The sequence below is a fragment of the Opisthocomus hoazin genome, chromosome 3 (genome assembly GCF_030867145.1).
Source record: "Opisthocomus hoazin isolate bOpiHoa1 chromosome 3, bOpiHoa1.hap1, whole genome shotgun sequence".
NCBI classification, from domain to species: Eukaryota; Metazoa; Chordata; class Aves; order Opisthocomiformes; family Opisthocomidae; genus Opisthocomus; species Opisthocomus hoazin.
The window spans coordinates 90,027,188-90,051,539 of NC_134416.1; the positions used below are offsets into that span (position 1 = coordinate 90,027,188).

Here is a 24,352-nt window from a genome sequence, read left to right on the forward strand (position 1 = left end):
TGCCATGGGCAGGGACACCTTCCACTAGACCAGGTTGCTCATCCAACCTGGCCTTGAACACTTCCAGGGAGGAGGCATCCACAACTTCTGTGGGCAGCCTGTTCCAGTGCCTCACCACCCTCATCATAAAGAACTGCTTTCTAAATCTAAATATACCCTCTTTCAGTTTAAAGCCATTACATCTTGTCTTATCACTGCGTGCTCTTGCAAAATGTTCTTCTCCAGCTTTCTTACATGTAGGCCCCTTCAGATACTGGAAGGCTGCTAGAAGGTCTCCCTGGAGCCTTCTCTTCTCCAGGCTGAACAGCCCCAGCTGTCCCAGCCTTTCCTCAAAGGAGACGTTCTCCAGCCCTCTCATCATTTTTGTGGCCCTACCCACTGGGCTACCCATGTATCTGGACATCACTGGACTTCTACATGTATCTTATTAATGCAGCTGTTCCAAACCAAATATTTAGTAAATCTGTCAGTGAAGTGGGAAGAAGGGCATTAGGTCCAGTAACAGCTTTTAACTTTTATCTGTTAGCCTGGCATGCATCTTTTCCACTTGTCACATGGTAGGAGAACATCATATTATTGTGGTTGCATCCAGCTGTACTTATGGTAATACAGCTTTCATGGGATGATATTTTGGTGTGTTTCCTACAGACCTGATTCTACTAATCCCTGGGCATAATAAGATGCCAGGATAGGATGGGCCCTCTTGTGTGAGCTCTGTTACTGCAGGTAGTTGCCATTCAAGCCTTAGATGACGGGTTCTCAAAACAACATAGATGAGTGGGCTCATAAGCCCAGCAGACATTCAATGATTTGTAGTAGTTGTTAGAGTTACCGTCCCAACAGAAAGAAGTAGGTCCTGTAGCCTGAAGCACGTTTGCAATTGGAAAGATCTTTGAACCTCAGTCTCTGGGCTCATTCTAGTCAGGAAAGAGGTGCAGTCTTACAGTGGCTCGCCTAATACACATCCAGGTGATCTGAACTAGAACGAAAGTGTCTCTCTGCAGATACCACAGCGAGGCAATCTTAAATATGCCCAGCACATATCCAAATCCATGTTTCTATTCACAGCCTATTACACACTCTGTTTTCCATCCACAGACAACCAGGAGCAAAATGGCAAAGGTGGGAGGGCTAATGTGGTCTCTGTGCTGGAATCTGGAAAAGATTCAAAGGAGAATGAATAATGATTGTATGTCCTTCACATGTGGTAAATGTCACCTTTCTTCAGCCTTTCCTGGATATCTGTCCCGTCAGTTTTGGAAAGTAAATGCTAATGTCCCAGAAAAAATTAGAAGCATAGGACATTGTGGAGTGTTCACAACTTTATGAGTGGCTGAAAGAAGTTCTTCATCCAGTTTCAGATCAATTAATATTCACAAATTAAGCAATACATGGAAAATGCGTACTCTGTTTTGCAGGCCTGTGATATATCTTTGTAAGAGGGTGCTGTTTTTGCATTTTGCAGGGGCCAGATGGCAAGCCAGGTCTACCAGGATTTCCTGTAAGTATTATGTTCCTTGGATTTAAGTAAGTATTTTTCAATAGAGTTTAATAAACGTCTAATACATTTTCAAATGGGACACTGTAGGTCTTTATGGAATCAACAGCTATGGTAGAAATTAAATCTGCTGGAAATCAAGTATACTGTAATATGCACATCTCGTATTTCTGCTTATCTCAGAATCAGTCATGTAGTTTTAAATCTAAATGTAATTGATGCTGATGAAAAATCACTACCTAAGGAAAAGACCTATGCCATTTAAGAGAAACAAATGGAACAAATGAATTTCTAAAAGTTACCTTCACATGTATATGTAATTGTATTATTCTTCAGCATTTTTTTGTCACCACTACAGAGCACAGTAAAGCTCTAAAGGTGCACCCTTTTTTTTATCCTTTAGGAAAGATCTGTCTTTTTTATAATAACATACCAGTGCCACTATGAAAGCATTGCACAGCCATAGTATTCAAAGGTGCCTTACACTATGCTACCTACCTATTGTGCTCAGAGTGACACACCATATAGATACCATCTGGCTTGTGCCTTCATATAGTATTGTTTATACTATTATATTTATATTGCATAAAATGTAATAGAATTATTTTCCTTTGTTATGATTGTTTTACAGTTCAGATGCATGCATATGGTCTCAGGATCCTTTGTCTATTGCCTGAGAAAATCAGGAAAGCTGACAAATGATGTTGACAAAACACTGCCAAATTGCCCCAGAATCTACAGAATTTTGTTTACTAAGTCCTGGGTGTTGTGGGCTGCATAGGAAGCCAAAGAAAGGAGGGAAAAAATTCCTTAAAAATATTTTTCATTTGAAAATAGCTGATAACATTTAGACAGTGATATAATGAATTCGTAGTCTTTCTGTTGTTTAACGAATTTCTACAGACATGTAAATACCATTCTTCTTATCTCAGATCTTTTCTTCATCTCTTCGCTAATGCAGAAATCATGTAGACTTCAATTTAGTTCTTGGTGGATAAAAAAAGTGCTTCTGAATGCACTTAGTATGGAAGATTGTGAAACAAAATGTGATCTGAGTGGAATGCTTTCATGACAGAACAAATGCAGAGATTATCTCATTTTCAAATATATAATCTCTGTTTCAGATAAATTTTTTTTGAAATACAGTTAAAAATATAGTCTCAGAAATTCTGTTGAAATCAATCTGGATGAGTGATGTGGAGGGAGAGAGAATAGAGTAGGGAGGAAATAGAGAATTTTAGGCTGAATTTCCGCTCCTATTAATGTTTGCATATTTCTCTTTGTGAATGTGTGTATCATCTACACTGGAATAAACATCGGGGGGTCTTGTTTTGTTCTTTTTGTTTCCCCCCATATGGTGTTTATTTTAGAGAATACTTTGATTCAGACATCAGTTTAGTCTTGTAAGAGTTCTTAGATTGCAGCCAGAGTGATTCAAGTTTTCCAGTTATTTAAAATCGCATTTAGAAAAATGGCCTAGTTCCACGTTCTTAGAAGATCTCACCATGAATTTACGCCCTTGCTTTTGCTTAGGGTCCTAAGGGACCGAAAGGTGATACTGGTTTGCCTGGATCACAAGGACCCAAAGGACAACCGGTAAGAGAAAATGCATAGGGGAAAAAGTACATGCTGCAAAATGTGTTAGAGGATAAATACTTAGTGACATTAGAAGTTCAAGGATTCTAGTTTTACTAGGGATTGGGATGTTAAGTTTATCTGAAGAATTTACTAAGTGGAAATTGGAAGAGTGCTAAATAAAATATCTTGATATAATACTACTGAGAGCTAACATTCCTGCCCCAGTCTTGAAATTCTGCAGTGCAGTATGCGCTTATCAGAATAGGTTTGCATAAACGTTACACATGAGCTGACCTGTTCTTAGCAGTTGATTGTCTGTGCTGACACCCTGGGATCCTAATTGAAAGGCCAAATTAAAAAAGATTCATTTTTTCCTCCTCCTTTGGTACAGAGGGATTTGCCTACAGAGTGAAGACTGCAGTTTTCCATTCCCAAGGAAATCATGAGATGTGGGGAGCTCTCTCCTTAGGATCCTGTCTCTTACTTCTGCACAGCAGTGTTTGTTTTGTAGCGCTGCTGAGAAGTGGCTAAGGACTGACTCTGCTATTCTGTAAATATTGCAACTCTCGTTCTGTTTTTCTTGCACTTCTCATCCATCTGCAGCAAGCTGGGGGAGGAACATCTAAGTTATTACAGTCCTGGGGATAACAAGAAGAAAAACAGAAACACTTGCTCCTTATTATTTGTAAGCAGCTGACCTCACTTTCTCACAAGTAATAGGAAGGCTTGGAAATGGTTAATTATGGCTTGAAATGAGACTGTAGATCAACAGCATCATTGCTCAGAGGGAAACATCTCAGGCCACAAATACTAGTCCCCCTTTTGTCAGTCAAAAGGATTCCTGTTCTTTTACAGAGTACATAAAATGATCAAGCTAAATCTTAAAACCAGGTGGGTGGGTTTCGGTTTGGGTTGTGGGGTTTGTTTGTTTGGGGTTTTGTTGGGTTTTTTTGGGCTTCTGCTGTCCACACTGGAAGGAATTCAAAACTTGGAAGCCATTGCATTTTGTATCCATGAATGACACAGTGACGTTTCTGAGGCGTGAACACCAGGTTATGCTCAGGAGTGATGAAACTGGGAGCCACAAAGAAGCTGCACAGACACCTAGGAGCATTTTGCTTTAAGGATTATGAGATACTGCTATTGCAACCTCAGGTCCGTAAAATCACAGAAGATAGATAAAGTCAGTGAAGGCAAGCTTTAGGGAGACTCCAAAACGTGCTAAGTATCCTCAGGGAGACTCCAAAGACTCCAAAGATTTAAGAACCTGCAAGAGGAACTGAGTTATAGCACTTGCTGCTCAGTGGATGCCCACTATGACCTGGACTGTCATTTTAATCAGCAATGCAATTGTTAGTTTCAAGTCAGATTTCTTCCGTTAGAGATCTTGGGAAAGCTATTCTACCAAGCTGCCTGAGCTAGGAGGATGGAAGTTGCAGCTGAAAGATCCGGTGTGGGAACCATGTGCTGGCACTGGGGAGTGATAATTCTTGTTTGTGGTGCTGTTATTCAATGGAATTAGCCATTGAAGAAATGGAATGCAGAGGGTCATAATATGAATGCTGGGAATTAGCCTCTATTAAAGGTAATGAGGCTGCACCATGCCAGGCACAGAGAGAATGGTTCATGCTTTCCTGATAGTAAAACTTGGACACTTAGTGTTCTATCAAGATTTTACATTTCTAGCAGGATTTCCTGGCCACTACCTAAGCTGATGGTACACAAGAAGACATCAATAGCCTGTCTGCCTTTGGCAGAGATCTCATGTGAACACAGCATGTTTCACATAGTTACTCTACATAGCAATTAAAAGTCTTTTTTTAAAAAATAAGTACTTATTCACCTCAGGGAGATATACAGGACTAGGATAGTTTTAGTGTACTTTATTATGTTTTAAGAAAGATCAGCCGTTTTCTTCCCCAGAATCAAGCTTCACCCTACTCACACTGATACCACTTTTTGTTTGATATCACAGCATGACTAATCTGTCATGCTTCAAACAGCAGTAATGCTGCTTTCACTTCTTCTGATTCAAGAAGAACTGCTTTGTAAGCACTGTAAAACAACTTTGATAATTGCAGGGTGAAAAGGGAGAACCAGGAGCTATCATTGCTGCTGATGGAGCTCTAACTGAGTTATTAGGAAGAAAAGGGGAGAAGGTGAGTTAATAGTGTGTTGTGTTGTATTCCTCCACAATGTTTGGTGGCCTTGTTACCAGCCACCTCTGCTAGACACTACAGGAGTTCTCCTTGTCATTGCTCTGTGTGTGTCTGTCCTCAACAGGGTGAAGCTGGAGTGGTGGGACCGGTGGGACCAATGGTAAGGCATTTCCAAAGATTAGTGGATTTTCTTTTTTTTTAATTTTGCTTTGGCCTTACAGATAATAGAAAAAATAAAGGTAGTTTGGTTTATCTTTTCATTCCTTCTGAGTAGGGATGATACAGATTATTCATACTTCATGAAAGAAACAACTGACGATTCAGAATTTAAATTCGGTGGCACAAATGTATCCATTACTATATAAACAGACAGTGAAATATCATCAGAGCTAGAAACTTGCATAACTTATTACTCTGAGTGAAATGGATTTCTTTAGTCCTGGAAACAAAAGGCTGAGAGGAGCTCTAAGTGCTCCCTGCCACTGACTGAAAGGGAATTATAGAACAGACAAAGTCAGGTCCTTCTCAGAAGTGCAGAGGAAAAAGACAAGTGCCAATGATCACAAGCTTCAGCAAGGGAAATTCCTATTAGATACAAAGAAAAAAAATCACAGTAAATGTGGTCAAACACAGAAATAGGTGCTCAGAGAGATGGTGGATTTGGAACAAGGTGCTGAGCAGCATGTCCTAACTTGTCCTTTGTCTTGCTTTGAGCAAGAGGTTGGACTAGATGACCTCTAAAGGTCCTTTCCAATCTAAATTATTCTCTATTTCTATGATTCACATTAAAACAACTGACTGAATCAGGCTCAATTTCTGTCGGTGCCAATAATTTGCAGCTGCCTTGCATTCTGAGGAAGCTGCAAATCAGGCGGTAGAGTCAGACCTTACACCAAAATCAGGATTTAGAGGCATTCTTTCAGGTACTTGGCCTGATGTTTTGGACTAGATAGAGAAAGTTGTGTGAAAGCAGAAGAAATTAGTTACGAAATAAGAACTGTTGCCCAGACTCAGTAGTGTTAGAGCAGGAATTAATTTCTTCTAGTCTAGTATTCTAGAGATCAAAGATACTGTTTCTTTGGTTCTGCTTTTGATGTAGCCTGGTCTCTGTTGTGCCTAAGTGAATATTAGTAGGTGTTGTCGTTCTGTGCACCAGCGTGTGTAGGAGATTTTGCCACCAGTTTCTGTGATTTTTAGAAGAGGCTAACTGGGCATGCTGAGTAACTGCTTGCATAATTACCATATATCAGAATACCTTGAGGGGGCTATCCTAACTTACCAGAAGGGGAGCTCCTTTTCTCCAACTTTCATGACTGCAAGATGAGTCTATCCTTTCACCTTGACATAGAATCATAGAATAATTTAGAATGGAAGTGAACTTCAGAGATCATCTAGTCCACATCACTGCCCAAACCAGATCTGTTTAGCTCAGGGACTTGCTCACTTAAGTCTTCAACATCTCTTAGGATAGAGATTCCACAGCCTCTCTGGGCAGCATGTTCCAGTATTTGGCAATCTTTTGTGTAAAAAAAAATGAGGAGGGGGTGTATTTTTTTTTTAATTTCTCATGTTCTAACTTGTGTTCATTGCCTCTCATCCCATTGCTGTACACCCTTCAGACTTGTCTTTTTTCTATCAGCCCCAAACTGTGTTTACATCTCCTTTTGTACTGCCATGAGATATTTCATACAGTTCAGCGTGCAGACAAGGCCTTTCAGAAGAAGTTCTTGACAGCACTGATGTAAATGATTACACTGCGTACCGAACCTGTCTTAAGAGTCTGCTCAGCCAGTTCCTCCTCTTAGTGCAGAAGTCTAGCTTGATCATCGCTCCTAATGGGAATGATTCATTTTGATGTTGTCCCGTAGAAAAAATCCCTTTGTAGTCAGTGGGAGTCCTGTGCAGCAAAAATATACAGACTTCAGACTGCTGGGCCAGAGCCTCTGTGGCATGACTTATCAAAGTTTTTATTATGATAGTTCTGTTCCACTTTGCACGAAGTAAGACTCTGGCTCAAGAACAGCTCTGACGTAGCTGGTGATCTGGTCGTTCCCCTATGTTGTTAGGACACAATGAACCTGTACACAAGTTTCCAGAATTAAAAAATAAAAAATCCCTGCTCATTGCTTCCTCCGTTTCGAGACTTCAGCTGGACAGAAGAGAGTATCACAGGAGCCTGGAGCAGAAGAAGCTACAGAGAAGTAGTGGTTTGGCAGATGAGAGCTAGGGATAGTCAGGAGGTTAATACTGTTAATAGCAAAAGCAGAAGAGACAGACTGAATCCAACCTCCTGCCACAGGGAAAATGAGAATTTTTATGTGCTCGATTACGCTGTTCACTATCAGTGAAGCAGACCACTGCACATTATTGAATAAGAGCCCTTAGTAAGAACCACAGTGTCAGTCTGCCCAAATCGACTCTCTGCTGTTGTAAATGAAAGTTCCTTTTCTGTTATGCAGTCTCCTGTGGCTTCATCACCTCCTTGTTTCACTTCTAGCTGTGACTGCTGGCTTCTGTCTCAGGGAGTCGCCAATGTCTGTCAGGAGTGGGGTCGCACTTTGACAGAGGAAATAGTAAAGGTGGCTCCAGCATGGTCAACTCTCACATTGTTGATGTTTATTTAAGGTCCCAGTTAAAGCATGAGATCAAGACACTTGTCTTTATTTAAGCTAATTTAAAAGTCTATTTCTAGTCATCTTCATTGCTCAGTAAAGCTCAAATCTGCATAGTCTTTAAAGGCTCAAATACCGTAAAGTGAAATAAATAGAAAAATACCGTGCAACATTTTGGATTTCTTCTTTTTCAAACCTCATTATTGGATATGGTGCACAGAAGGGTGGGTTGAATCACTTTGAAAGCTTGGGGGCACAATATTGAAGTTCATATCTGCCAGGGTCCACCAGCAATCTATTGCCTGCTTTAAATACAGGCGTTAACTTTGATCATATGGGCAGAAATCACCTTCAAACAGGAAATGCAAGAGAAGTTTAATACAGATCCTACCATCTTCAACCCTTGTCAGCTGCCATTAGTGAGCTTTAAATTCTGATTACAGTGGTGGTGTTATGAATCAATATGTTCACATGTTAACAATTTCTGAATTTCGTCTCTAATCCAGTCAGTTTTGGCATGATAAATACTACAACAATTAATCCATTAATTTCATCTTGATTCTAAGAGAAATCATCACATCATCATCAGATAGATTTTCCATGAATGTACATCACTTTTCAATGAAGTGGTATTACCTAAAGGCAAGGACAAGCACTTGCCAGTTTCAGGAAAAAAAAAAAGGTTTTGTTAATTGAAAATTCTGACAACATGGCAATAGATTAATTCGTAAAATGGATTGGTAAGAGACTGGTATTTGTATCCAGAAGGTATTCCCATGTCAATATTCTGCAAAATACGAGATGCAAAACTCGGAGTATGTAAAATTCGGAGTAAATCATCAAAGTATAAATGTTAGCCTATTTCTTACAGAACTATTTCTAGTTCTTCAGTTGCCATGCTCCTTCTGTGCCTTGAACTGAGAGATAACATGGCAGCAGAAGTGGACTGTGAATAAGAGGAAGTGAGTGGCAAGATGGGGATTTCCCCTTGTTTTTTGATTGTTTGCTAGTTATCCCTTGAAGTAGCAGTCAGACTGCCAACAAATGTTTGCTGCCATTAAAGTGGTGTGCTGAAATTGTGGTAAACAGTGCAATAGCTAATGTCTTTCTTCCATCAGCATAGGTCTGTGTTATACTGCAGGTAGCAATGGAAAGTCTGTTACAATAATCATACTGAAACTACTGTGATTTCTTAGGATTAAACACGTCAGTTGTCACCTATAAGTGGTATCTGCGTGAGATCTATAGGCAGAGATTATTTAACCAATAATACAAGAAGGGGTATCTCTTAGCATTTCACTAGACTGAAAAAAAGGAAATTAAACCAGAAGGTTTGATACATATGCAAAGAGATTGTCTAGACCCTAGTAGTTGACAGCAGATGCAAGTTTGTGATATCCTCAGGTTTATTGCTTTTTGTTGATTGCTTGCCAGCTGCCTAGAAGTTGCATGCTTGCAACTGCCCAGTCCTAGATCATCCATAGTCTTAGACCACTTTTCCCAGGCAGCTTGCTTGCCCTTTCTCTTTGCAGTCACTTTTATCACTTTGTGAGGCCTGATGGGTCAGTCACTCCTCTTCTACAAAGAAGGGTCTATTCTGTTTCAACTATCAGAACCATAAATGCATATATCCAGGCTGGCAAGAGGCACGTAGAAGCCTGGCACTATAGGAATTCTCAACCTGATCCACAGACATTTCCTCATAGGGCCTGATTAAAAAATAATTGCAAAATTAAAGCAAACAAAAAGGAGATGCACAAAGCATGCACCACTAGCTGCCTTTTTTCTACTGATTGATACATTTATTTTTCCTTTGATACACAGTGACTCAGCTTTGAATTGCACACCCTACAAATGGCTGAGAATTCAGACTGCATTTCAGATAACCAGGCTTTTCCAAGCCAGACTTGACTGTTATATGCAGGCCTTATCTTCTGAGATCACTCAGAAGAGCAAGTAGAGAGGACGTTCTGTGCATTCTCTGCAGACAATCACGGTCTCATTTTTTGATGCAAATATAAAACTATGCCTCTTATTCTAAATAATCAAATATATGTCAAAGATATGTTCCATATATTCACCATAATCACATTTTCTTTTTTGTCCAGGGACCAATAGGACCTACTGGACCCAAAGGAGAACTTGGTTTCCCAGGACGTCCAGTATGTATTATGCTCTCAAGTGGAATAAAGATAGAGGAGCTTGCTTCTGACACATACTACAGTATTTCTACTTATTTCAGGGCCGCCCAGGACTGAATGGACTGAGAGGTGTGAAAGGTGATCGAGGCGAAGCGTTTCGTGTGAGTTCTTATGTATTGCAATTAGTGGAAAGAAAATCCTGCTAAAATCTTAAGTAGAGTCTGATTAATATGAATTCCTTTAAAATGATGACAGGACTAAAAACCTGAAATAATCTAGAAATCATTATATGTTTCTGCTGCTTTTCCTGTCTGGTAACAATCATTGAAAAGTCAGCTTCTGGGTCCACCTGGGCAGTTCTTGCAGATATGCATAACTGTATCAACTCCCAGGTGTAATAGTTATATGTGTGATTCACTATTAGCATAGCTGGTTCAAATAGTAAATGACCTACAATTGTCAGTTCTTTCTATATATCAAAGACTTCCTGATCCAGGCCATCAGTATGACCCCTCATGGTGTGCAGATACTCCCATAGGCTCTTAGCTATCTAGCATAGGTACAAACAGCACTTGGGCATATCATAGCGAAGCAGCATCTACTCTACTAAAAAAGAGATACTTGCTAATACCTACTACCTTCTTTGGTTGCCATGCACATGTATTCAGAAAAATGACCACTTGCATAGATGATAGATTGCATATCCATGCCCACATACAACCTGTAATTATGGAATGACAAGTGATGAACCAAGGTCCTGGTGCTGCAAGTCTGCTTTTGTAAGAAGACTTCATACAAGCATTCTCACAGCAAATGTGAAGACTGGACTATGCAACAATAAACACTGCTGAGCATAAGCAATAAATTTCACAACAGCAGAGTAATTTGTGTAGTTGTTCTGATGTCATGGGGTAATCTGTGCTAGAAAAAATGGCACCTGTGCCACAACAGCTAATAATGTTTCATCTGCACCCGAGATCTGCTGAAAAAAGAGGAATATTTTACTGTGTTAGCATAGAAATCATAAGGTAGGGGTCAGCTAGGCATCAGAAGAGGTGATCTACTCAAGATCACTGTATTTCAGTAGAGCACTTTTGTATAGGAATTCAGTTGTATGAGTCCTCTGGTTCTACTTTGTTTTAAAGCAGAAAAAATACATGGCACACAAACTGCAAAACACATGTGTATTGTCTATCTGGACAAGAAATAGAAGTAAGATGATGATATTGCTTTATCCGACTGACAGGGAGACAGAGAACTGGTAAGTATCTAGGTATCTTCACAGAAAGAAAAGACCAGGTACTAAAGGTTGCTTACACCTCCAGAGAAAGGTGTAAATAGAAATTTAGTTGCTGGAAGGTGAAACCAGACAGATTAGACAAATTCTAATTGGAAGAAAATGACAGAAAAGACGACTAGCAACTGGCAGAAAATATTAAAGTAGATTTTCTGTGCCTTCATATCTTCAAACAGTGTCAAGGTTCATTTTCTGGATTGTCTGCCTTAACTAAACAAGAACTATTAAAGAAAGTATAAGTAGATGAAGTGTATCAGGCTGGGAGATTAAAACAAACAAACAAACAAAACAGGTTACATGTTCTAGTAGTACTCCCTGGAGTGCTCAGGGAAGATAAAATCTAATGGATCTCTAATTATTGATGAGATTACATGTGTCCCCTGTCAGACGTTCACATTGATGTGAAAGATGGACATGGCTTGGTGCCAGGTTTTTAAATGACACAGTAAAAAGTTGGCATATTATTTTGTAAAGGACAGTCATGCCTCCACTCTATCAGGGTTCCTTGAAGGCGCTAAATTAGCATGTAGTTGTCTGACTGGCACTTGAAAATATGTGAATCTCAGCGGTCTTGAGAATCACAGACTGGTCTTGAATACCTGATTTTCCTTGGATGAGAGATCCACTGCCTTTAGTTTCAATTTTTAGTGCTTTGGGGTTTCCAGTTTGAAGTCCTTTCCCCCCTGAAGCAACAATCTTAAACTATTCTGTTTTCCACAGAGTGCTTTAAGTTAAATATTAAAGTTCATCTGACAGGTTGGTCCCTGTCATTGAATGCTCAGTCTCCCCTCAAGCCATTTTTAACACAAAACTACATGGTTAAATGGGGCCCTCTGAGCCCCTTGGCCTTCTTTCTGTAGACTCAGTTGTATTGCATCTGAAAAGGCATGTCTAATATCTTCCTTCATTCACCTTCTCTTACCAGGGCCTTCCTGGCTTTCCTGGACCCCCAGGCCCCCCTGGACCTCCAGGACGTATAGTTTATATCAAAGGAGTAAGTACAGCTGGCAATCAGTTGCTGGTCTATCTCTGTAGCAGAACTGTGCTGCTCTGGAGACAGTTTGCAAAGGGAAACATCAAAACTTGCTTCAGGCAACACATTTTACAGTGGGTGACCTTGCTTGTGTGCATAGGAAAAAATCTCTTAACTGGAACCGCTGTCATGTGAGAGTTTTGCCCTCCCACACACACAGAGTGGGACCTACTGACAGACCTGTGAGAGCTCCAGGCAGCAAGCTGGGCTCGCTGCTCGCAAGGTGCTGATTTTTGTTTCCAGGCTTTGTCCCATCATGTCTGTTAGATCTGTTTGCTGTGTTATCTGCTTTATTATACCTATGTTCATTAAAATAATTTCCCTTCGTGTTTTCAACAGACACTTTTCCCAGTCTCTCCCAGACCTCATTGCAAAATGCCAGTAAGTCACACACAGAATCTGCTATTAGCAAAATGCATGGCAATGACAGTACATAACCAAAGTAGATATATACATAACCACAGTAGCTTTACAGCTTTTCTCCCCTGCCTTCTGCTTTGCACTGGAAATGTGTTTTACCTAGTCTTCAAGATAACAGATTTTGAAGTGTTCAGATACCCAAAATTAGCCATATATAAAATATATAACAGAACTAGAAACGCTAGAACCTTTTGCTTAAAGCACTTTGATTACTTGGTTGTCCTAACACTTTTATGCCATTCAAAGCCTGTGTTTCCGTAGTTTTAAGAGTTACTTTAGGGAGCTGAATGTTTATACGCACATGTAGACATTTTTCAGATGTATATGTAAATACTGTCTCCATGTTGTTATGTCTGCTTTCAATTTCTCTGTCCAAAATAAGACTTCTTATATATTTCATTGTGGCATGAAAGATGCATCAGAGAAGAAAGATCATGTTCTTTATCTGACCCTCAAATACAGTCTGTTCACATATGAACATTTATTATCTCAAGAATGGCAGCAGGTGAAGCTCTGTCCCTGCTTTCCAAAGGGAATGACAAAGCCCCCATTACCTTCAAAGGACCTGCAATTTCACACATAGTATCAAAACATAAGAGATGTGGGTTCTATTTTCAGAATGCCTTGATGCAAATTTTGTTTAATGAATCATGGATATTACATCCTACAATGAACTGTGAACAGAGTTCAGTCCTGGAAGTACTTTCCCTAGGGCAATATTGTACTTTTAAGCCATGGGTTAGGTACCTGGAAAGGATTCCATCTTTGAGAGCACAGTCCTCCTCTGAGTAGTGTAGTGCGCAGTGTGGCTTTTCTGTTAGACAGTATAGCTCTATATAGTATTGTCCACCTTCCTCCAATTTCCATTCCAGACCTTTTTCACTTATTTTAGAGAAGCAGCTCATGACTTACACTGTACTGGATGCATTGATACTCATCATCACCCTACACTTACTGCTGAAGAGAGATGTATCTTAGCTTATGGAGCTTTCTGTTAGTTAATGATAAACAGTCGTTACTCTATGGTAATTTGACATTTCTACGGTTTGGGCCTACCACCTCCAGGCACCATCTTTTTACCTCTTTGAATTCCTCCCTTAAATCTTCCCATTTCCACCATATAACATTCTTGTATGTTAATCACATACGTCTGTAATCACATATGGATTAGTCAGCCTCACCTCTGAAACCTGACTGGACAAGGCCCTGAGCAACCTGCTGTAGTTGATCCTGTTTTGGGCTAGACAATCTCCAGAGATGCCTTCCAACCTCACCTCTCCTATGATTCTCTGTGGAATGATTCCAACAAGGCAAGCCTATTCTAGCTGAATTTCAGATAACAATAAAAAGTCACTTTTCAAGAAGTTTATAATCAGTGAATAGCAGCAGTAGCTTTTATGTGCACAAGTAATAGAAACCTGTACTTATAAACACCTCTTTGTGCATCTGAGTATGCTAGATAGATTTGTCCTACATTTATGAATAACCTCCTAAACCTATCCAAGTTTATAGATAAGAAGTCTGCTGTACATGCCTACATAAATGAATATCGATAAAGAACTACAGACTGAACCCCACAAGTTTTCCTCATGTGAACTGAACTTCTGAAGTTAATGGAACTATCCATGTGAGTAAGACTTCTAAGAGCTAATACTATAGGATTAGCCAGATGCACCACCTTCAGTTTTCTACATATGCTTGCTTAGATTCATATAAATAGTACTAGCTAGTACTAAGCTCTGTCCATTTCCAAGCACTGTGTCACATTTTGATTCCTGCACTGTCCCTATTTTGAAGACAGGCAGTAGAGGTAAGTAGCATGTCCACTGTTACAGGTGGCTGGTGTCAGAAGAGGATAGGCAGGAGTAGCTTCTGCCTCCCAGTTGTGGTCTTGATGCATCTGGAGCATAGGTCAGTATCAGGCAGCAGGCATAGTCATGGTCTGATGTAAAATTTACAAACACAGACTGTTATCTTACAGTAAAAAATCAAATTCTGCTTTTAAATGCAGTGATGTAAATTCAGAATTGTTCTTGGAGAATGAGTTTTCTGATGCCTGGCATGACTGAGAGTAGGATTTGCTGACGCCTCCAAAAAGCATGTTGTTACCCTCTTGCTAAAAGCATGTTGCATGTCAAAGAGAGCACAATCCTGAAAAAGCTTGATCAGCTAATGCTCGGACCTTGTCAAGCTGGAGATAATCCCAGAGTGTTGTTATAATATTTACTGAGATAGCATGCAAATTTTCCAGGCTTTTTAGTCACACCAAGTAATGCACTTCCATTGGTTAATGCGTATGGATAATTTTTGACAGATTTCTTTATCTCTAGGTGAGCACTCCTTATCCTGGAAATCAAGAAGCTCTTAATGTCCATGGTGAGCACTTCTTTTCTTGTACCTTGGTTTAAATATGCTTTTTTTCTTGTGTTTTTTTTTTAATTAAAGTCTTTTCACTTTTTCTTGGCTATTGCCAAGAAATTGGGTTTATGGGGAAAAAAAAGGAAAAAAAAAAAAGAGGAAAAAAAAAACGTGGTCTCTCTTCTTTTTCTGGTGAAACTGGAACACCATTTCTTGGTCCAGTGTCAACATGTAGGCCAAAGAACAAATGAGCCTAGGTCTTAATTTAGAAGTCTAAGTTTTATGAATTGAGCAGTGCAACACTTTTTCTCCAAGATCTCATCTTGGAAGTCCTCTGTCAGAGCAAAGGTGTCACACATGGCTGTGCCAAATCATTACTCTCTGCATTGACAGTGTTCCTAAGATGCAAATTCCGAAGTCCACCTGATTCTACATCCCACCAAGAAACCAGGTGGTCTCATTCCTCCAGTTTTTGACTGATGGTGTCAGAAACACTTACCTTCTCTGATTGACTGATACCAAAAAAAAAAAGAGCATGTAATTAGAGTTCCTGTCTTTTTGCTTGAAAGAAAATTATCGCAGGCAGGGTCAACACATACGGGCTGCTGGAGTTCCAGAGAATACTGCTGAGGGAAAGAAGTAAGCTATTAACAATTCTTTCTGTGAGGGGTGAATTTTCAGAACAGAAGAAATGTTTCTCATCCCCTCCTTCACTAGGAAGTTGAGCCCTGTTGAAAAGAAAGTAATTTCTGGGGTTCAGGAGTAGCTAAGACAAAAACCTGATGGACAGACAAAGAAGGAAGACTAATGAGGAAGGAGGATGAGAAACTCCACACGTGACAACCCTGGGGATATTGCCACCAGGCTGGAGAAGTTTTGTTAGTTTTCACTCCCTTTCATGGAAGGGGGGGTTCAGGAAAATAGAGGGTAAAATTTGTGGGGTACAACAATGCCCTGAGCTTTCTTTCTGGATCCTTACTGCTGAATGACTGACTTACCTCTTACGAGTGAAAGCCTAAGTCTTGTGGTTGGCAAACAGTCCACATTTCTTCAGGGCTACGTCCACAGAATGAAGTCCATAGAGGGCAGGCTGTCCAGTGGTGCTCCTAAATTCAAAGTCTCCCCTGCACACAGGGACTCCAAAAAATTTCTGTCCATATTTTTTTGAGAATCCATGATCTAACAGTATGAATGCCCACAGAGAGCCCAAAGTTCTTCATTCAAGGCATTTTTCTTAGTTCAAAGAGTTGACTCCAAGCTGATAAAGGACATTCTGCTCTTTTCAGACCTTCAGCCTAGGTAAAAGCTGGAAAGTGAGGATTTTGACTATGACAATTTTGTTTAAAACTTGTCGGGTTTACTCAATTAATCGTTATAGTTTCTTTTCTCTAACTGCATACTAATTCTCAACCCAAACAGTAAATCCTAAAGTCAGTCCAGAATGCATCCCTTCTTTCTTTGGTTTAAGGAGGAAAAGTCAGCATTTACATACAGTTTTCATCACGTTTTAAGAACGTTGTAAGGATCTGACCATTCCATTCTTGAGTTAGTACTCCATCAGATGACCACAAAGCGTGACTAACTGTGCATACCAGGCATTAAAATTAATGCAAGCCTCCATCTGTGGTTCAGTGCTTTTGTCCTTCCTTGAAGACATGCTCCAAGGGTGAATTCAGTTACATGCAGAGAGAAACAGGTAGCAATTCTGTACCAAAAAGAAAGGAAGCCTACTGTAGGTGACCCTGCTTCGGCAGGGGGGTTGGACTAGATGACCCACAGAGGTCCCTTCCAACCCCTACTATTCTGTGATTCTGTGATTCTGTGAAAAGAGTGCAAGGGATCAGGGTAAGGGACAAGAGTGGACATAGTAAGTGGTGAAGGAAGATACCTTGAGCAAGAGAAAGTCAGAGCTTGCTTGCGTAAGCTCTGTATTGCTCTTAGTATTTTAAGATGACCTAAAATCCTGATGACTGAACTGGAAATCTGCCTGGCAAATAACTCTGAAGATGTCACAGTTGGACAGTTAGGGTTCCTCTGACAACTAGGAAAAATGTCTAACTGTACACCTGAGAGGTTATGTGATTGGCCTCCATGCAACATAAAATGAGACCCCACTGTTCTGTCAATAAGAATTTGAACATGACCTCACAGCTGGAGGCTGAGTCACCAGACAAATCATGGGGAGACCCATGGGAGTATGACCAGCTTATGGCTGAAAGACAAAAGAGGAGGGCAGAGAGGAACTCTCTGGAAACTTCTATTGTAACATGGGGCTCTGAAAGGGAAGAAGCCGATCTCTTTCTTCCATATTGTAGCCATTCTGCACAACTAAATGTAGGAAAAAGGTGATAACTATTTTTCAGACTAAGGCTTTCTTACCAATAAAGTCTTTATTTATTTCTTAGCGATAAAGTCTTATATATAAGTGTCACCAGCTCATGGAGCATGGACTGGGTACCCAAGCAAGAGATTGTTTCTGTGCTTACCCCAGTGAAATTCAAAAATGTAATCAGATCAGGGTAGAAAAGAGCCAGCGTTCTTAGTGATCCACAGATTCTCAGAACAGATTACAAATGTCCACAAGGGCTGAAGATACCATGGGCAGGGAACCATTAAAAATTACTTTAAGAGATGTGTCTTGTATGCTTTCTGCTCATAACTCAGAATAGGACCACCTGACCTTAAACTTGAAAAGGCATTTCTACCTGCAGGAAGTGGCTGTAAGATGTTACTGTGGCAGAATGATGTTATTTTACATGAATTTTGCAAAGATATTAGCAATTACGCAGGCAGAACAAAGAGAAAAATCAGACCTAAAATGTCTAAATACTCAAGGGTCATTTTGCCCAGATATTTTATAGAGTAAGGTTAACATGAAAGTTGAATAATATCTGGTTTATCCAGATGTATTTGGGTGCAATTCTACCCTTAGCTCACCTGGATGGAAAATTATGCTAAAAGAATTTCTGTTCTCATAGATCATTTCCTTCATTATTAGTGGTTTTATGACATGAAGAAGCAATAAATGATAACATTTTTTACATTCACAGTTGCAGATATTATCATTTATTGGTGTGGTTTGGTGTCTAGAGATAGTAAGAGACGTGGTATCAAACGCGGAGCCATAACTCAAGAACCATTTCTGCACTTGCCCCAGTGAAATTCAGAAACACAGCGAGAACAGGTTTGTTGAGAGGGTCTTAGGCTAGGTGGTTAGGGAAGGGAGGGTGAAAAATTGACTTGTAAGAGAGAGCTTGTCTTGCACATACTCGAGTTGATAAGAGAGGTCAATCAAGCAGACACTCAGTGTTCATGAAGAGAGTGAGACCAGCATATAGGGTCTGGAGCCATGTGCTACACGTGTATGGAAAAGTCTGCTGTCACTTTCAGTGGTTTGGATGTTTCTGCTGTAGTATCTGCTGTTTCCAGGTTCTCATGAATTTGTGATGCTTTTATGGCAGGTGCTAAAGCAAACAGAGATGCCTGGGGGCTGCACAGTTCAGCAGACTTAAAAGGAGAAAAAGGAGACAGAGGTGCTCCAGGACCACCAGGTATACTCAATCTGATCTCATAGAATTGAATCATAGAATGCTTTGGGTTGGAAGGGACCTTCAGAGGTCATCTAGCCCAACCCCCCTGCAGTGAGCAGCGACATCTTCAACTAGACCAGGTTTCTCAGAGCCCAGTCCAACCTGGCCTTGAATATTTCTAGGGATGAGGCCGCCACACTACCTCTCTGGGCAACCAGTTCCAGTGTTTCACCACCCATATGTCGTTGACATCCGGTAAAGGAATACATGGTTAGCTTAAAAAGTGTTTCAGCAAAGTATTTTGGTACTTACCCCTGCAGCCTTACCTGCTTAAAGACTTCTACCTAGATTCCTTGGTGAACTGAGACACAGAACAACAAAGCCCAGAATGTTATCAAAAATGTCTTCTGAAAAGAAATATCTGTACTGCACTGCCAAGTTTCAGCATCCGTGCAGGGACAGAAATGACTCTCACACATTGATGCAATGCACAGTCAATTCACTTTATTGCTCCACTTGCGTGGTTATATACATTTTTCATACCTGTACACGCGATCACGCTTATTCGGATAGGCTACAGACATAAATCACGCGCTGTTCATGCACCCCATATTCCCTTATGATTGGTAACTATGCACTAGCGCTAACAGCAACAGACTGCCTCCACGTCCTTGAACACATCTTGTTTTTGCTAACCCACATCATGTGCACTATCAGAACTTTCTCAATGACTATTCTTAGCTGTCTTTTCCAGCAGCCTGTTCATTTATGCTAACTGTTTTGCTTAAGCGGCCTATTCGTGCTAACTCTCAAGCTACATCAACCCCAACACTGCACCTTTGTGAATATTATGAATGTGTTAAGTACAAGGATAGATATTGAAATGTAACTGACTGGTCAGAGATTTTCTGAAATCTTAGAAGGGCATCATGTCCAATTCCTGAGATAGCATTTTGTTGTCAATTTTTTTGAGCCAACTGGGCTAAAATGCAGTGCTTCCCATTTCAGGGTAACACATCTCTGCATTCTGAGTTCAAGGCAGTCATTTGTTGGTAACAGTCCCGCTTCCAGCAGGACATCGAACTAGATGATCTCCATTTCAACCAACTTTTTAATATTCTATGCTTTATTTATGATAATCATGAAAAATCTGTGTGACCTAAAAACAGCAATTCACTAGTAGTAGGGGCATTGTAATGCATGTTTTTCGTTATGCATGATTTGTTTTCCTGTATCAAAAAGTTGATACACATTGCTACTTCTTACACATTCAAAAATAGTTACAGAAGCAAGCACCTATTTGAAAAGATTGCTATTACAAACTCCTCCTTTTCTATATATTTTTTGAAATAGCATATACTGTGATAAGGCTTTGGTCAATGCCAGAAATCATTTGTAGTAGAAGAAGCAGTATATCAAATTCATGTTGCTATACCGTATTTATAATCTTTGTCCTCTAATGTGTTGATAACAAATACAAAACTACATCTATATGGATATTTCTGTCTTTGATCCAAAGACATAATTCTGTTGACTGAAGATGGTGTTTTGGTAATTTTTAAGAGGACATCTGTTCTAATAATATGTTTTCTTGTCTTGTCCTCACTAATTTTCATTCTGATCTATATTGTGTCTTAAAATAAGTGGTTAGTGCTTCCTAGTCATCAATAAACTTGTGAAAAAAAGAAGCAAGAAGCAAGAAGCATTCCTAAACAGAAACTAAAAAAATTTTTTTCTATACTGGTTTATCCACCATGGAAGTGTCTGTTCCCTTCCAGGTTCTGTATTTAATGCAAATTAATGTCCTACAATATTTTTGCCTATACCTGATGATTTCAGGTGCTTCAGAAGGAGAGGACTGTGAAAGGATCATGCTTATGATACTGTTGTAAAAAGTGAAGGATGGTGAAAATAACACAAGAATTATGGTTAAATGGAAAACTGAATTCACCTTTCTCCTAAAATACCAGAGATTTATTATTTTGTTTGCCAACCGAATCCAAATAGATCCAAATAGATCAACTAGCTTCAATATTTTGTGAAGTTAAAATGTGATAACTAAGACCAATTCTGTTGCTGCTGTAGCAAATATTGCTGTTTGATTCATGCTTTTTGATGTAGTTACTAAAATATTCTTTCATACAAACCAATTCTCTAGGTCTCATAGATATCAACATAATCATTGACAGTAAAAATTCACAAGCCAGAAGTTGCAGGGTGGTGGAACACGATTTAAATACAGGAATTTTTCAGAACTTTCTCTGAGGGGCAGATGGCTGGAGCTCCTTCCACTGCAAGAATTGTTGAGTTCCAATCAGAAAAGCTTTCTGAACTGTGGTACTTGTCCACACAGTGGATTTATTTTTTCTTTTCACAAAATGTCTCCTCTCCAGCCTTACAAACAGGTTCTATTAGTTGATACCATGCAAAAATATGAAGTCAATACAGAGAGTGGGTAAATGGCAGGCCACACTTTATTTAGCTGCTCTGCATAGAGGCAGGTGTAGTCAGTATCCAGAGCATAGGTGCTGTGTTCCAACCACAAGTGCAATGCTCCAGCGCAGCCCTGGTGTTGCTGGCTGGAGGAACACAGTCTGGAGCCTTGTAAGAAAACACATTAGGAGACAGAGGAGGATACTTCACTATATCATAGTCTCAGACCAAATTGCCTAAGGCTGAAGATCTGCTAATCGAAAATGCGGTGTTTATTGCAGTGTGCTGGCCCTTGACCATAGTCAACCCTCTTCCTTCTCCCGGGTCGCTCCCCAAAAGGCCAGCCTGGCATTCTGGACAAGTTTTCACACTCATCCAAATCCACCCTTTGGCCTGTTTAGTTGCCCTGAATCCTTCTTTTCCGTACAAAGAAGAAATTTCACCCTTTTCTCTGTAAATCCTGGAAAGAATGGAGCTAAAGTAAAATCAGTGAGGAAGAGCAAGATGGCTTCTCACTGGGCAAACTCAATTCTGGTAATAAGTGAGTCTTAGCCAGGGGCTAAGTTAATTTCTAGGTCTGATCCCAGATCTGAAAGCAGTATAGCTTCCCATTTTCTAAAAGAAAGGTCACCAAAGCTGTATAATTTTATGATTGTTGGGAGGGCATGATTTTGCCATTGATTATGCACATGGAAAGTGCTGTTATGAAAGTGACATGAAAAGGTCTGGTCTACCAGCAGAAGCCATGCAACAAAGTATGTTTCCCTCTGACTAATGTTAAGATCCTTAAAGGTCCTGCCAAAAAATGCCCACCAACCCTCCACTGAATGTCTACAGAAGACTCAACTAGGTTTGCCCACTGAGAAGCCATGCCAGACAAACTTCTCTGGCTGTGTAGACTAGTAAACTAAACAGACCCAGGATGCAGAGGACAGCTGTTCCGCAGTTTATTTGTTCCCATGTTTCCTGGCCTGGATTTGGTCTACAACAAGTAACATTTTCCCAGACGACAGGATGGTCTGGGGAATAACTTAGGCCAGGGATTGGTGGAATAGACTGTATGGATAAGTCTCTCATGCTTCGAGAGTGAGGAGGACAGTTTAACTGTATGGATGGAAGCTGTGCCACTTTACCTCAGAGCTTAGGAATTGGTCTAATACAGTTTACCTGTCAGTGTCGGTAGAGCCTACTGGTTCCCTCCCACAGATTTTTGACCTCCACTTTCAGTGGTGACCTCCATGTTCTTCATGTGCCTTGCCCAGGCCTAGTCTGCTTGCTGGTCCTCCTAGAAAAAAGTCAGATACTGCCCAGTGTAGGGATTAATGCTAAGCAACATCTGAGAAGGACACCTGCCATTCCATTCCGCCTGTCTGTTCCCCATCCCCTCACATGAATCAAGCAAATCACTGTAGCGAGCTATAATTGGCAGGGTTGGAATAGGATAAAAATAGCTGCCATAGTGGGAATACATTTCTGTCCCAGGGTATGTATGTATACAATGTCTACCTGGCCTAATTGTATCGGAGATGACATACTGAGATCTGAATCCTATGGCTGGCGTAGGGCTAGAACAAAAGATCTCAGAAATTAATCAGAACACATTTGAAGAAAATGCATCGAGCTGTTATGGGCAGCTGTAAAACAGTGTATGCCAAACAGAGAATGTTTGAAGACTTTTTAGACTTTTGATGCTGGCTTGACAGCTTTCGCTGACCACCATTGGCAGACAACACAACACAGGTGGTATAACTATTGATACTGTTGTTGGTTGTTGTTGAAAAAAAACATCAAGGAACAGTTATTCTATGATCAGCAGCACAGCAGTAACGCTGTTTTTTTCCCTTGGCAGTTATGGTACTGTGCTTGCCTGAAAGATAACACAACTACTGACTGAACACCCCATTGCTGGCAAAACATAGGGAAAGCTTTTCTTTTACCTTGGTTTCCATCAAAAGGATTAATTTGGATGCTTCTCTTTCACCCTTTGCCCAGCTGCCACTTTTTTCAGAAAACTAGGAATTTTTCATCTTTGAGTGTTCTTTCCTTTCAAATTTGTCTGAAATTCACAATCAGACTTAGAAGTTTTTAAGGTGGAGAAGTGACAGACAAGATAGGTCATGTAAGCCTTGCTTTGTTAGGAAACCAGACTAAAAATATCTGCTAGATTTGAAGGTTAATGTTATTATTATAAATAATTTTCCTTTAAACTCCTAAACCAGTAATATCCAAATCAGTGCTTTTAAAAAGAAAATTACAGATAATTATTGTACTTTATCCTATTTTCTTCATTTTTCAGGTCCGCCTCTGCCTCCATCATATTTCAGCCACTTTATTAATAGTATAAAGGTAATTGTATCCCATTTGTATTTGAGTTCTGCTAGGCTTTTTTTAAAGTGTACTTTACTGTCAATTAAGCATAAAACAGTACAGCATGGTGAAATACAGAAAACAGATAAGAGCATTGACATAACAAATTATATTAATTCCTTAAAATTCAGCTGCATAGACAAGTTTATTACAAGTATAGAGATAGTAGATGTCAGTAGTATATAAAGATTACTTTTGAAACAACTTTATTACTGAGGCTTTTTACCTTCCTGATGGTACTAAAGTGAGTCATAATTCACTGTCACAAAACAGAAGTTGGTATAAATTATCTGCCATAAACTAGTGCTTTTGTTTCCATGCCAGCTCAGGTAAGAGACGTCCATTATCTAAAGGGCTTCTAGAAAAATTTAGCAACAGTTAACGCATGGGAGGAAAAAAATAACTTTGGTGTAATGCTATTTATCTTTTAAACACACTGAATGAAATAAGTTAAAGTAATGGAAACTACTTTAGGTGGAATCTCTTACAAGAAAGTATACCCACGCCTTGATGTGCTTGGTCTGTCTCCGTTCCATTACTCTCCTGACTGCTTGAAGTGACAAAAATGTATACTAACGCGATAGTATTTTAAATGTTTTTAAGTGAACAAGGCTCTTTAACAGTAGAAGATCTGAAAAAAATTGAATCAAGTTATTAATTGATGCCGTCAGAAGCAGAGTACTGTCAGTTTCCTAGAAGGACTCTGAGTGCTGTCTGGTTTTAGGATTTTATTTCTGCTTGGCTGGGTGCACCTGGGTTATCCCTACAACGTAAAGTGCCCCGTGCATGCATGGTGGAGCTGGTATGGCTTCTTTGATCTTATAGAGTAGTATCTGCAGCTTTACAGCTTTAGCTACAAAGAACTCATTTTTTATCTAGTCCTTCATCTCTGCAAAATGACACACCATACAGAAAGCTTTATAGTC

The 24,352-nt window shown here is 39.9% G+C and overlaps 1 protein-coding gene across 5 annotated transcripts in view; it reads left to right on the forward strand.

Annotated features, from left to right (window-relative positions):
• COL15A1 (collagen type XV alpha 1 chain) overlaps positions 1-24,352 on the forward strand; it is a 165,058-nt gene that overhangs the window by 124,159 nt on the left and 16,547 nt on the right. For 4 of the 5 annotated variants that reach the window (XM_075417015.1, XM_075417010.1, XM_075417014.1 and 1 more), the window contains 11 exons: positions 1,466-1,501; positions 3,032-3,094; positions 5,158-5,235; positions 5,360-5,395; positions 9,956-10,009; positions 10,090-10,149; positions 12,211-12,279; positions 12,658-12,699; positions 15,069-15,114; positions 18,558-18,647; positions 23,356-23,405. In XM_075417015.1, coding sequence (XP_075273130.1) covers positions 1,466-1,501; positions 3,032-3,094; positions 5,158-5,235; positions 5,360-5,395; positions 9,956-10,009; positions 10,090-10,149; positions 12,211-12,279; positions 12,658-12,699; positions 15,069-15,114; positions 18,558-18,647; positions 23,356-23,405 — 624 coding nt within the window. The remainder of the gene's footprint in view (positions 1-1,465; positions 1,502-3,031; positions 3,095-5,157; positions 5,236-5,359; positions 5,396-9,955; positions 10,010-10,089; positions 10,150-12,210; positions 12,280-12,657; positions 12,700-15,068; positions 15,115-18,557; positions 18,648-23,355; positions 23,406-24,352) is intronic. The other variant, XM_075417012.1, reaches the window with a different exon arrangement.